The 13,436-nt window shown below is 37.6% G+C and overlaps 2 protein-coding genes across 2 annotated transcripts; both read left to right on the forward strand.

The window, feature by feature from the left end:
• The first annotated feature begins 3,382 nt into the window (after positions 1 to 3,382).
• Positions 3,383 to 6,490, forward strand: LOC120781993 (protein toll-like). Its single transcript, XM_040114159.1, has one exon. It carries the CDS (start codon positions 3,609 to 3,611, stop codon positions 6,291 to 6,293), a length of 2,685 nt encoding a protein of 894 aa, XP_039970093.1. The 5' UTR covers positions 3,383 to 3,608; the 3' UTR covers positions 6,294 to 6,490.
• Positions 6,491 to 7,718: 1,228 nt separating this feature from the next.
• Positions 7,719 to 11,059, forward strand: LOC120781992 (protein toll-like). Its single transcript, XM_040114158.1, has 2 exons — positions 7,719 to 7,906; positions 7,996 to 11,059. Exon 2 carries the CDS (start codon positions 8,070 to 8,072, stop codon positions 10,818 to 10,820), a length of 2,751 nt encoding a protein of 916 aa, XP_039970092.1. The 5' UTR covers positions 7,719 to 7,906; positions 7,996 to 8,069; the 3' UTR covers positions 10,821 to 11,059.
• Positions 11,060 to 13,436: the final 2,377 nt, after the last annotated feature.

Consider the following 13,436-nt stretch of genomic DNA (forward strand, 5'->3'; position numbering starts at 1 on the left):
AGCAACTTGTGTGTAGTTTTTAATATATTTGATCAATTTTAAAAGAGAGTTGCCACCTCGCAAAAAAAATTTAGTAAATAAAATCCAAAAAGTGTATGCTAACAGTTTTGGTTGGACCCCTGAAGGCTTATATGAAATTATTGCTGTGTGCAATGCTAACCTAGTTGGGAATAGAGCTGCCACTGAAAACTAAACCAATGTCCACTTTAATACCTTTTAAGTGCTTTTGGTGCTAAATATAAAACCTTTTAGAAAGCTATCCTTATGATGAATATGAATTTAAACAGCGTTGCCACTTTTCACTAGCTAATAAATTTAAAAGCCATACGATTTTTGCAAAAAATCTGAAGTTTTAAAAACATAAGAAAGAATATTCATGGTTTTAATAAAAAAATATTAACAGAGTTGCCACCTTTTGAAAATTCGAAATAGAGTTGCCACTTATCAAAAACTAATTAATTAAAAAACCATGCAATTCTTGCAAAAAATCTGAAGCTTTAAAAAAATATAGAAAACATGCATGGCCTTAATTAAAAAATATTTACAGAGTTGCCAGCTTTTGAAAATTTCAACATTTTTATCATAATAGTTGCGTAAATACAACGACTTTGTGAAATCATTTTGAAAGTTCAGTGTTTGTTTATAAAAAAATTATTTGGAACGGAGTTGCCACCTATAAGCAGAAATTTAAAGTGGGTACATTATAAGCTGTTTGCCGAAAAAAGACTTTATAAAGAGTGTTACCAAAAGCATTCGGCATATTTGCCAGTACGGTAAGCAATTGCATTATTTTCCCCAACACTGTGGGTCTACATTACATCTCTTTGAACGCATTCATTATTTAATATACATTGTATGTATGTATGTATGAATATGCCAGTTTTTACGTGGAAATTCCGCAATCATTTTCAAACAGTGCTTTGCACTATTATTAGATGCAAATCGTGTGTATATATTTCTGGGTATATAAATATAATTTGTGTGTACGTATGTATGTACATATATTTTATCAATACAGTAGCTATTACTATTGTATGTTGTTAAACCGAGGCGATGGGTAATCTGCGAACAGTCGTAAGTTGAGTGTTGAAGTGTGAAAATTGCATTGAAGTGTGAACGAGTGTGCAACAGGTTGCTGTTCTGTGCAATTTAAAGAAAATAATTCAATTTAGTCAATTTAAATAATGTGTATATACATACTTACATAAATAGAGACAAATAAATGCTAATGGTTATTGAAGAAACCAGCTTTTGGATACGCAAGAAGCTTTTCAAATTATGTAAACAGATTAAAATTACTTTTTTTTTGAGTTGTGACTTTTGTAAATACCTAAAAAATTTAAAAGCAAATTGAAATATTTAGGTATTGTATGTCATTGTATATACATATGTATGTATGTATATCAATGTATCAAATGTATCAATAAACATAAACTACAGTCAGTTATACAGAATCAGTCCAAAAACTGTTACGCAACGAAATTCCGTCACGTTCATACTATACGGATGTAGAGTTTCCGTTACGTTCGTTCTATACGAATGATAAGCCGATGTGAACATGCTTTTGTATGGTTCGCAGGAATACTCCTTAGTTAGAATTTGGACACATTTCTAAAAATTTTAATAAAAGTTTTAATACAAAGTTAAGAACTTTCAATCTTAAACACAATTTAAATAAAATTTAATATGCACAAAATGTGACCACTGTTGAAGCGGTTGTAGAAAATTTCCTGCCAAAAAATTTTTTTTCAAAAGAGTTGCCACCTGTTTGAATTATTTTAATGCAATTTTTTATAATAATGAATGAAATATGACAGTCAGCTTTTTATGAACTTAAAACGAGATATTTGTACTTAAGTGTAAAATATTTTTTGAAAAAGTAAAACGTGTCAAATATGACAATGTGCTTTTCTTCAAAAATCTTTGCAGAAGTTTCGCAACATGCTTGACATTTCTTAATAAATTTTTTTCAAAATAAATTTACTTAATACATACAACAGTATACACACAATATGCATAGAATAAATATGTATACGACGATGAAGAGGTTCATGAAGTACAGTCTTACAGTCAATATATTTTCAAATAGGGTTGCCACTGATGTTTTTACTACAATGAGTTAATATAACTAAATAATATTCTTAAAACAAACTGAACAGTTTAATAATTGAGAAAGTCTTCATAAACGGTTTAAGAATTTTAAAAGTACAAAAAATATTTGAACAGCCTTGCCACCTTTGCTAGAAATTTTTTAATTCAATTGGTTTTTATTTTAAATTTTTTTAAGCTGACGATATTTCGACAAAAATTACAGTCTAAAACATTTTTGGAAACGTTGCCACCTGTTTGATTTTTATAGTCATACAAATCTTATAGATAATTAAATGTTATCAATAAATTATTATCATGTAACAAATGTAATAATAATTTTAAAATTTCTGGTTGAAACTGAATACAGAGTTGCCGCCCTTCCCAAATTTTAATTAACTAAGTTAATGAAAAAAAGGTATGTACCATTCTTCGTTTTTTTTTTTTTTAATTTTTCAAGACAATTTTATTTCGAGAAGACTACAGTCTAAAATATTTTTGAGAGCGTTGCCACCTGTTTTACAATTTTGCAAATCCTATAGAAAACTAAATGTTATCAATAAATGATCTCTCGACGAAGATTTCAGTTTAAAATATTTTTTGAGAGGGTTGCCACCTGTTTGATTTTTTCAGTTATACAAATTAAATAGAGAATTAATTGTTACCAATAAATGATTATTATGTATCCAATATGTAATGTAAAATTTCTGTTTGAAACTGAATGTAGGGTTGCCACCATTTCCAAATTTTAATTCCTAAATTAATAAAAAAAATTTATATTTTTTTAACAAACTATGCACATTATGTAATTTTAGAACACGCAAGCTTTTAAAGCTCTTTTAATCGTATTAGTTCTGGCATCTCCGCTGTCAAAATGTTTGTTCTAAAAATTTTCTTTCGCCCCATTTATCAATAGATCATTTATCATAACCTCTTAGTTTCCTCTTTAGAATAACTTTCACTGGTATCGAACTAAATAGCACTTAATACAGCACTTACGTTTAATTTTTCTCTCCTGCTCGAATAAGTACGAAATTTCAAGACTTCCAGACCTTTGCTTTAGGACCGACCCCTTATCATTCAACTAAGGGCTTAGCGCCTTGTGGTCGCAAAAAATGTTAAGCTTTTTTCATTTTCTCTCTCTTTCGCTGCTCAAAACGTTAACTGGAGAGTAGAAAGGAAGCTTAGTGACATACTTTGCTATACATATTTTTAAGACGATTCTATCGATGGTAAACTTCAAGATATTCTAGCTGTACTAATATTAGAACTTTTCTAGCCACTTAATCGGGTATCTACACGATATACTGTTTGATATTGCCAGACTAGAGAAATCCGACATTAAGGAACACATTTTCTCTGTTTGATAATTATCTAAAAAACTCCCGTGGTTGTAACGACATTACCTGAAGACAGCTACTCAAGGCATGATATCGGAAACTTCTGCAACTATTTTTGTAGTGAAAATTATTCAAACCTCGGTATGATTTCTGATTGAACTTATTTTTTGACATAGCAAAATGTGGCGTAATTGTATGCGTCTCATAACATTATACGCATTGGCAACGCTACCAGGCTTGGCAGGTGTCAAACTCGAATTGCCAACACAGCCTCAAATCTGCAATAGCGAAATGTGTGAATGCACTTCTGCGAATTTCGAATGCCGCTTAAAGGGTAGATTCAGTTTAGTCAACGTAGAATCCAGAATACGCGCATGGAACGACCGAACAGATGTCCTCACCGCGTACGATTTAAATATAACTTGCGTATATGAACCTGAGGACCTCAATGTGGTGCTAAATATGATGCCACACATAATATTTGAAGAGCCAATGCAATACTATTTGAAAAACTGCTTGGAATACCCCGCTATACTGCAGCAGTCGCATGTAACATACGTAGGTATTGTGGAATTCGATCAATACTTGGAAACGCCGCCCAGATTTTTCAATCAAACGCAAGTTTTGCAGGCGCTGACTTTGCCAGTGCGTTTTAATTATGTCAAGAACCCGTTACCGCCGCAATTGTTGCATAATTTAACGAATTTACAGCATTTGATTTTGCAGATTTACACTCCGTATCCGGAAGTACGCTATCCCGTCGAGCTTTTGCACACACTGTACAAATTGGAAACACTTTCCATAGAGCTCATAGCGCTGCAAACAAGCGTACGCGACGCTCAAAGCGCGCATTTTCGCGATCTCCGCGCACTAAAGCAATTGAATTTAGATGCAAATCATATGACGGCACTACCTGCCGAACTCTTCAGCACACTACCAGAGTTGAGAAGGCTGAGCTTACGACTGAATGATCTAGAGCAGCTGCCGCCGGATTTGTTACGTATGCAGCGTAAACTGTTAGTACTAGATATATCGGAGAATCACTTAAGCGCATTACCCAAAGGCTTATTTGACAATACGCCGCTGCTCTGGGAGCTCTTACTCGCGCACAATAGATTCAAAGTGCCAACAAGTATTATAGAAAATGTGCATGCGCTTCACTTTTTGCGCAAAATCAATTTGGGCTATAATCGCCTAGAGACGGTTTGGGGTACAGGTATTTACAGCAATCACACGCTTTTCACACGCACCCATATTACAGATGCACAATCGCTGACCAACTTTGAGCGCATGGTTAAGTACGTCGCGGCCTTGCATGAACTTGAGCCGCTGAACTATACGGAGGTGGTGCTGAGAGCTAACCAACTCACATACTTTTCGTTGGACTGGATTGCGGCGGCAGGCATCAGCTGCCCCTACTATATTGATCTCGCAATAAATAAAATACGCCACGTACATGCGCTCCTGTCACCGACAAAAGCAACCTGTCGGCAAGAAGTGCACTTGTTGCATAACCCGCTCGTTTGCGATTGTGAATTAGCTTGGATCTACAATACGAACATGCTTGTAATTGGCGTTCAGTGGCAGTGCGCAACGCCGGAGCGCTTGTATGGCAGCGATTTACGAAATTTGCGAGGCGACGCGCTTTGCGACTGGTCACCCGCCTGGTGTCCATTGAAATGCCGTTGTACGCGACAATTGAATGCGCTGTTAATCGATTGCAGTGCGGCAGCGCTACAAGCACTTGGTCAGCTGCCGCGGCCCGAACAGTTGTCGCTCGCGGAGACTACGCTCAACCTCACGCGCAACCAATTTCGCGAGTTGCCATCGAATGCCACCTTCGGCTATGCGAATGTTACGCGCCTGTATGCGGCGCACAACCGCCTAAATACCCTGCTACCAACACATTTGCCACATACGTTGCGCGTCTTGGACCTGCGCACGAATCAGCTGCAGCGCTTGGATGAAAACTTTCTGCGCGCTTATCTTAATGACAGCGCCACGCTTACAGCGCTTTATCTCTCCGACAATCCCTGGTTGTGCGATTGCGCCACTGAGCTCTTGCTGTATACGCTACGTGTACACCGTAGTCGCATACCGGATTTCGAGGAATTGTTTTGCGCCAATCTTCCGAACATAACGCTCGCGAATGCGACTTTCACGGATATTTGTGTAACACCCAGCAACAGTTGGGCTTTAATCACACAGCTAATTGCTGCTTTTCTTACAATACTCACACTGTTTACTTGCATTACACTGTACTACAAGTACGAGTTGGAGCTGAAGATTTGGCTGCATGCGCACAATGTGAACATTGCCTGTTGCAGCATTGACGAAATGGACTGTCACAAAACTTTCGATGCCTTCATCTCATATGCGCATGAGCAGTCGAACTATGTAAACCAAGTACTCGTACCTGGGCTCGAGAAAACGGCACCTTACTTTCGCATATGCACACACGAACGTAATTGGCTTGCGGGCGCTTACATACCAGAGCAAATTGTCGAGTCGGTTGCGCAATCGCGTCGCACCATCATTGTGCTCTCGCAGGATTTCATTGCATCGCTTTGGGCGCGCATGGAGTTTAAGACGGCGCATCAGTTTGCTGTGAACGAACGGCGTGCGCGAATCATTATTGTTAAATATGGTGAGGTGGGCGATATGGCGGGGCTTGACACCGAATTGCAGGCTTATTTGCGTATGAACACCTATCTGGAGTCGGAGGATCCGCGCTTCTGGCAGAAACTGCGGTACGCTATGCCGCATCTTAGGGGCGAAGGCAGGAAAGCCGGTATGCTCGAGGTGGGCCAAAGAGTTTACGTGCGTGGACAAGTGGAGTTGAATCAAATGGCGATTAGCAAATAAATGTGTGCTAGCATGTCAATACTCAAATCGTATTGTTGTCACAAAATCCTTACGGCTTATGAAAATAAATAAAAGCTTACTAGACTTGTGGAATTTTAAATCAAAAAGATGTGTTTCAAATTTAGTTTTCTCTCTGAAGTACTCAAGTGAATGATTTCATGATTATTTTAAAAACGTTTCCCTTTATAAAGCTTAATGAGGTGTCTTATTAATCGCAGAATAACAGAGTGAGATCAAGTACTTCTATAACAAAGTACGGCTACTCGATGGATGTACATTAACCAAACCGACAGAAATGCCCTTACTATAGACCGATTTGAGGTTAGAGAAGTATTCCGGTAAACATCTACCATCTGCAGGCCAATTTGAGGTTAGAGAATCTGGTGACACTCAAGAGCAGTTCTAGAAGACTGATTTTTGAGCAATACTCCATTATTTTTGGGATGATACCAAATACACGAAGAGTTACCAAACTGTTGTCTTAACGTCTTCAATGACTCTGAAAAATAAAAAGGGGGTCAGGAACCCCTTTTCAGATATCAGAATAGGTCTAAAAAAGAGGTCTCTCAGACGAGGCTGTGTTCTTCTTTTCGTTGGTAGTGTTTTTACCTGGCAGGTCTCAAACCCAGCTTACAACCCTTCTCAGTTTAGCTCAACTTCAAACGGATGCTTTTTTTGGCTACCAAGAGGACACTTGGTTTAAGACCGGAAGTTGTGAGCTGCTTGAGCCATATGTAAAAGAAACGTGTCTGGCTCCTCCCAATTGAATGAATGGAATTTCAGTGTGCTCTGTTCAATCCACAAAAAGGGTGACTCCACCACCTGTGCAAACTACCGTGGCATTACCATCCTCAACATCGCATATAAGGTTCTATCGAGTGTGAAAGATTAAATCCCACCGTCAACAAACTGAATGGACCTGATCAGTGTGGCTTTAGGTCTGGAAAACCAGCAATAACATGGTCGAAAACACTGGAGCTCTGAAAGTATTCGAATCAGTACCCGCCGGTGGAAGCAAAGGAGATGAAACTCTGGTGGAGAAATTAGGTGGAGAAAATTGAGAAAATAACAATCGACTGGCGCGCTGTTTGTTAACTCGGCTATAACCGTGCCAGTGGTAACAATGCCATTAAAGAAGAAAAAGAATATGTGTCAAACCAATTTAGTATTATTATTTTATTGCATTCAAGATCACTCTTTTAAGTATATAATGAGGCTGGTCTCACCTTTTACTCGTCTGAGTTTTCTAAATGAAATTGGATTGGAAGTCAATCGGCTCATGGAGTCTAACATTTTACCGCTAGACTGTTGCTTTTAAACCATTAAGTTCAAATGGGTTAGAAGTTTTCGTTTTATATATATAAACTAGAGTTAATTTTACAGACTTTTTTCATTGCAGGCACCTCTGTCCAAGTCTTATTTTTTATTTATTATAATACGTACATGCTATACTTAAATTTATGACATTATTCAATTTTAATGAAATTAAGTAGATAAAAGCTTAATAAAAAAACAGAAAGGGAAGACACTACATCAACAGTTTGGAAGCCGAGCTGGTTCTTTAGGAGCTTTATGCATAGGACCAACAACTTAGCGGTGACCTTTGCATGAATGTAAGCTTCTAAAGAGCTCTACGAGCCCTTACAACTTAGAATCTGTCATGAAGCAGTTTAATACTTAGCTATTTACTTGCTCTTTTCAGCTTTCAGTCGACTTTAAGGTTAAGTGCTGGAACTCTGTGCCGATGCCTTAAAATATTCATGAACACGCGTTAGAATGTTCCATCAAGTAACTTATAAGCAAAGCTTGATACTGCAGCTCTTACTACACTTCCTATGCGTCAAAGTGGTGTACACCAATTTGGCAGCACCAAAGCCGACGTTGCTAACGAAGCTGCAGCCGAAGCCAAATGGACCCGAAAGTGCCTTCAAAAGCTGCTACCAAAACAAGTGTCAGTGCAAAAAGGAAGTAATCAATTGCTACTTGAGCGACCGCAATGGTGCGGTGACGCTCACCATTTCCTGGAATTTGGGAAAAGACAAGATTACGATGGACTGCGAAGGCGCGACTGAAAATTTAGACGCGCTGTTAAGTCAAGTGACGCATGAATTCGTACATAATGATACCTATTACGAGCTGACCAATTGTCAACAACTGCCGACTATGCTGCGACGCCCGAACATCACTTACGTAGGTCACGTATCATTTACTGAAGATGTTACAGTACCAGAAAGCTTGTTTTCACATACAAACGGCTTGTTGTTGTTAGTGTTTAATATAACAACGTCGAATGCGGAGCTCAGTTTGCCGGTGAAACTGTTTCACGACCTTACGGAAATAAGAGAGTTGGAGTTGTTAGTTGTTAGTGACGCGCCAGCGATCACCTTACCCGTAGAACTCTTTCATAAACTTGAATCTTTAGAAATACTCTCGTTTTACGTGTATAACGCCGCGATGGGCTATTACGAAAAGCCGAATGCGCAACGAACATCGGCACGAAATTTGACGAGCGCACATTTTCGTGATTGTAATGCATTGAGGGGTCTGCTGCTGGATGCGAATCAACTCAGAACGCTGGACCCAACAATTTTCAACACACTGCACGAATTGAACCTTTTGAGTTTGAGTTTGAACGAGTTGCAAAGTTTACCCGAAGATTTATTCGTTGCGCAACACAAGTTGGTCATAGTGGACTTGAGTATGAATGCGTTGAGCGCACTGCCGCCGCGCTTATTCGCGCATACGCCTCTGTTATGGAAATTAAACTTAGCTGAAAATCGTTTCCACACGCCAACAAATATTATTGCCGCGTTGCACTCTCTACACTATCTCTACAGACTCGATTTGGATAATAACAAGCTCAGCAGCATTTGGGGTACCGGCATATACAGCAATCGGACGCTACTAACACGCAGCAATATAAGAGATCCAGGAACGCTGCCCGAGTTCACCGAGTATGTGACCATTGAGCGCGGCACTTATAATGAACGTGAACTTAATATTACCATTATTAGTCTGCGTCGAAATCAGCTGACGCACTTCAATTTCGACTGGATTAGTGGCGCTGATGGCTTAGCTTGCCCTTACGAGCTGGATCTCTCGCGCAATAAAATTAAAACTCTTTACGCTGCCAAGCGACCGCCGAGCACCACTGGCAGGTGTCAGCGCAATTTAAATTACAATCGCTTGCATTGTGATTGCCAACTAGCTTGGTTGTATAACAGCGATTTTCTAACGAAAGATGTTGACTGGAGTTGTACAACGCCAGCACCTTTAGCGCGGAAGCCACTCAAAATGTTGCAGCGTAGTCAGCTGTGTCCTTGGGCGCCGAGCTTTTGTCCTGCGGGCTGTGAGTGTGACTATGCCACACAAGCGCTTGTTGTGAATTGCACAAACGCACGTCTTGAGGGCATCACACAACTGCCACATGCTGCGCAGTTCGCGCTCAACAGCAGCGCGCTTTACATCGAGCGCAACAATTTCTACGAACTACCTGTGAATACAACGCCGGGTTACGTCGATGTAGTACACATCTACGCCGCGCACAATCGGCTTGTCGCGCTGCAGTCAACTCACTTGCCGCCCAATCTGACAACGTTGGATGTGCGCGACAATCAGCTGGAGCGTCTGGGCGCTGACTTTCTGCGCGCATACCTAAATGAGAGCGCAACATTGCAGGCCTTATATCTCGGTGACAATCCGTGGTTATGCGATTGCGAGTCGGAGGAGCTCTTGCGTGCGGTTCGCCTACAGCGCGCGCGCATACCCGATGCCAGCAGTTTAATGTGTGCAAATTTTGCAAATGTCACTTTACTGAGTGCGCGCTTTGATGAAATATGTAAGAAGCCCTTTCAGTATGCCAGCTTGTATGCGCCGCTTATTGGCGTGTTTAGCTCTTCTGTACTTATACTAGTGTTTGTTGCGCTCTTTTACAAATACAAGTTAACGGTGAAAATTTGGTTCTTCGGCCACAACATGTTTTTGTGTTGCATCAAGGAACACGAGCTAGATAAGCATAAAGCTTTCGATGCCTTCATCTCATATGCGCATCAAGACCAACACTTTGTCAATACCGTATTGATACCGGGACTGGAGCAGGGTGGCACACGTTTTCGCATTTGCACACACGAACGAAATTGGCTGGCCGGTGTTTATATACCCGAGCAAATAATGGAGTCGGTGGAGCAATCGTGTCGCACGATTATTGTGCTTTCACAGCATTTCATCGAATCAGACTGGGCGCGCTTGGAGTTTCGCACCGCGCATCAGTGCGCCTTGAATGAAGGTCGCGCGCGCATAATTATTATAAAGTACGGTGAGCTTACGGATATGACGCATCTGGATAACGAATTGTTGGCCTACATGAAATTGAATACCTATTTGGAATGGGGTGATACGAGATTCTGGCCTAAACTGCGCTACGCTTTGCCACATAAATTTGGTGTGGTTAAAAAATCAGGCATGTTGGAAGTGGGCAGAAAAGTCTATGTCCGAGACGGCTTGGAGATGCATGAATTACACATTTAGTTCCGTATAATTACATACATATAATAAAAAATTATACCTGTAACATCAGTTGATTTATCCGTTTGGTTAATAATATAATATTATATAGTACAGATGTTAAAGATCTCTGTTGAGAATATTATATTGAGGATCTAAAAACAAGTTAGTAATAGTAGTGATGCTAACCTGTTTTTGTTTTTAGAGATGACAGCATGTTTTTGTGTTTAGTATAATCTGTGAAGCTTTACATTATATCGTTATTAACTGCTGCATTGATTGAGTCTATTAGGATCTTATCAATAGGGTGATTCAAAAAAAAGTAATATTTTTTTTTCGTTTGGTACTCTGAAAAAGGGGTTCCTAGACCTTTCTTAGAGGGGGGCCTCTCTTAAGTTCTTAATTGTAACTGGAAGGTCCTCCTTCTTACAGTTTTCTATGTTTTCTTATTATCAGATAGAAAAATGCAGATCTCGCTTCCAACTACTTGAAAAAAATCTTGTTCCTTACATTTTGTAGGAAATTGAATGCTCTATAAAAATGCCTCTTACGATTTTTTCGTAACCACAAACGTTTAAAAGATATTAACGGTTGAAGTTTGATTATTTTTGGGAAAATTTTTTATTTCTTATGAATTTTATAACTCAATGAAAAAAAATCATTATGAATGATGAAACTCATAGGTTTTTGGAGAGGCTTTCTTAGAACTGTCTAGACACCTATTGTTCAGAGTGCCAAACGAAATTTATTTTTGATGATATTTTGATGATATTTTTTTTTTCATCAAGCTCTATATCTATTCATCAAGCTCCTAATCAACCCATGTTACTCTGCGACCTTTAACGCTCACATTTTCACCAACCGTGGGCTGGTTGTCACTTCGTTATCAGTAGCTGGTCATTGCTAACATTTTCCAAAGTATCGTGATGAAAATGTGGGGAAGAGACCCTTAAAAAATACCAATCACGCCATTTATAAAAGAGAAACATTAGTCTAAGAAAATTGGGTAAATATGTAAGCTTTGAGAGCTGAGGTAGCCACAAAAATTATGTTGGAAATCGAAGTGGTTAATAATTTTTTTTTAAATATTTTAAAAGAATCATTAGAGGTAGATCCTTAAGTTTGTTTCACTCCAATATATTTTCAGACGTTTTAAATAACTTTGTAGATAAACTAAAACTAAAACTGTCACTATTATTATAATTTATTGTCTCCCAATCGCTAAGATATTTATATTGACAAATCGAACAAGCATCTGGTCTAACTCAGATAAACTAGCATAATCTATTGGAGATAGCTGGCAGACCATTTTATCAAGTTATCTTTTTAGCCACTGATATGCATTCAATTAAAAAGCATTGTTTTTTTTTTGTTTCAAGAGAACAGCGATCAAGCATAACAAGTAGATTAGTGGCGAGCCGAAGACAACTTTATTAAACTTGTATAAGCATGCTTATGCGTATGTATGCGCTTGTGTAGTTAAGTTACGCGATAGCAACAACTTATTTCATAAGAAAATCCATTTCATTTTTATTGTTGTTAATATACTATATTTCTGTAGTAAAAAGATTTATTAATAAATAGTAATAGTAATTGTACTTGGCGCCATTAATTGCATAATTGTTCGCTTTGTAGATTTCTGTATAAAAAGTGTGCTTTTTATCAATTATTATGTATAATGTTAAATGTACATTCATTTGTTGCATATACACAAACATACATACATATGTACATATGTATCCAATGTGATAAACACGCTAAAACTTTCAAATTGATAATTGACACGTGTTTTATTCTATTTACACTCTTGTCTATGAAATCTTACGACTTTCTTATAGCTTCTTCGACTTAGTGGCCATTCATATTCTATATGAATCTTATAAATATGCAGATATACATACATACATATATGTATACCATATACTTTGGTATTAAACAATGTAATTTCCAGTTAATTCATAAGGAAACATAAAATATTAATTACTTTGCCAATTTACACCAGTTCCATAATTGTAATAATCAATTAGTAATTATTACAAGCTCATAATAAAATGAAATTTGAATTTATTCCAGTTTATACCAGTTTCGTAGAAACACAAAAATGATAACATGAAATTTTTTAAAATATCTACTTGTTTAACAGGGAAATTTTAGTGGGCTTTTCAAGGCTAAAAACTAACTTCAATTTATGCCAGTTCACAATAAGTGCTCACATTTCACTAAATTATAGCTTAGCAATATTTTGGGATATAAATTACAACAAAATCATGCTAAAATAAATTTTTTAGTTTTTGCCAGTTTATACCAGTTTCACAGAAATACCAAAATTAATACATGACACTGTTTAAAAGTTTATATTCATAGAAAAAAATAGTTTTTAGTATATTAAGAGAGTAAAAAAACTATTTTCAGTTTATACCAGTTCACAATAAGTGCAGGACCGGCGAATTAATTACAACAATTTTGACGTTAACTAATAAAAAAAGAGCTCAAAAGTATTAAATTTAATTTTATTCAGTTTATACCAGTTTCATTAGAAACTTGAAATAAAGAAATTTCCTTTTTTCGAATAAGTTCAAGGTAATGCTGAATGTGTCATTAAGAAACAAGATAAACCAGTATGCGGATAAATTTTTTAAT

The sequence above is a fragment of the Bactrocera tryoni genome, unplaced genomic scaffold (genome assembly GCF_016617805.1).
Source record: "Bactrocera tryoni isolate S06 unplaced genomic scaffold, CSIRO_BtryS06_freeze2 scaffold_847, whole genome shotgun sequence".
Taxonomy (NCBI): Eukaryota; Metazoa; Arthropoda; class Insecta; order Diptera; family Tephritidae; genus Bactrocera; species Bactrocera tryoni.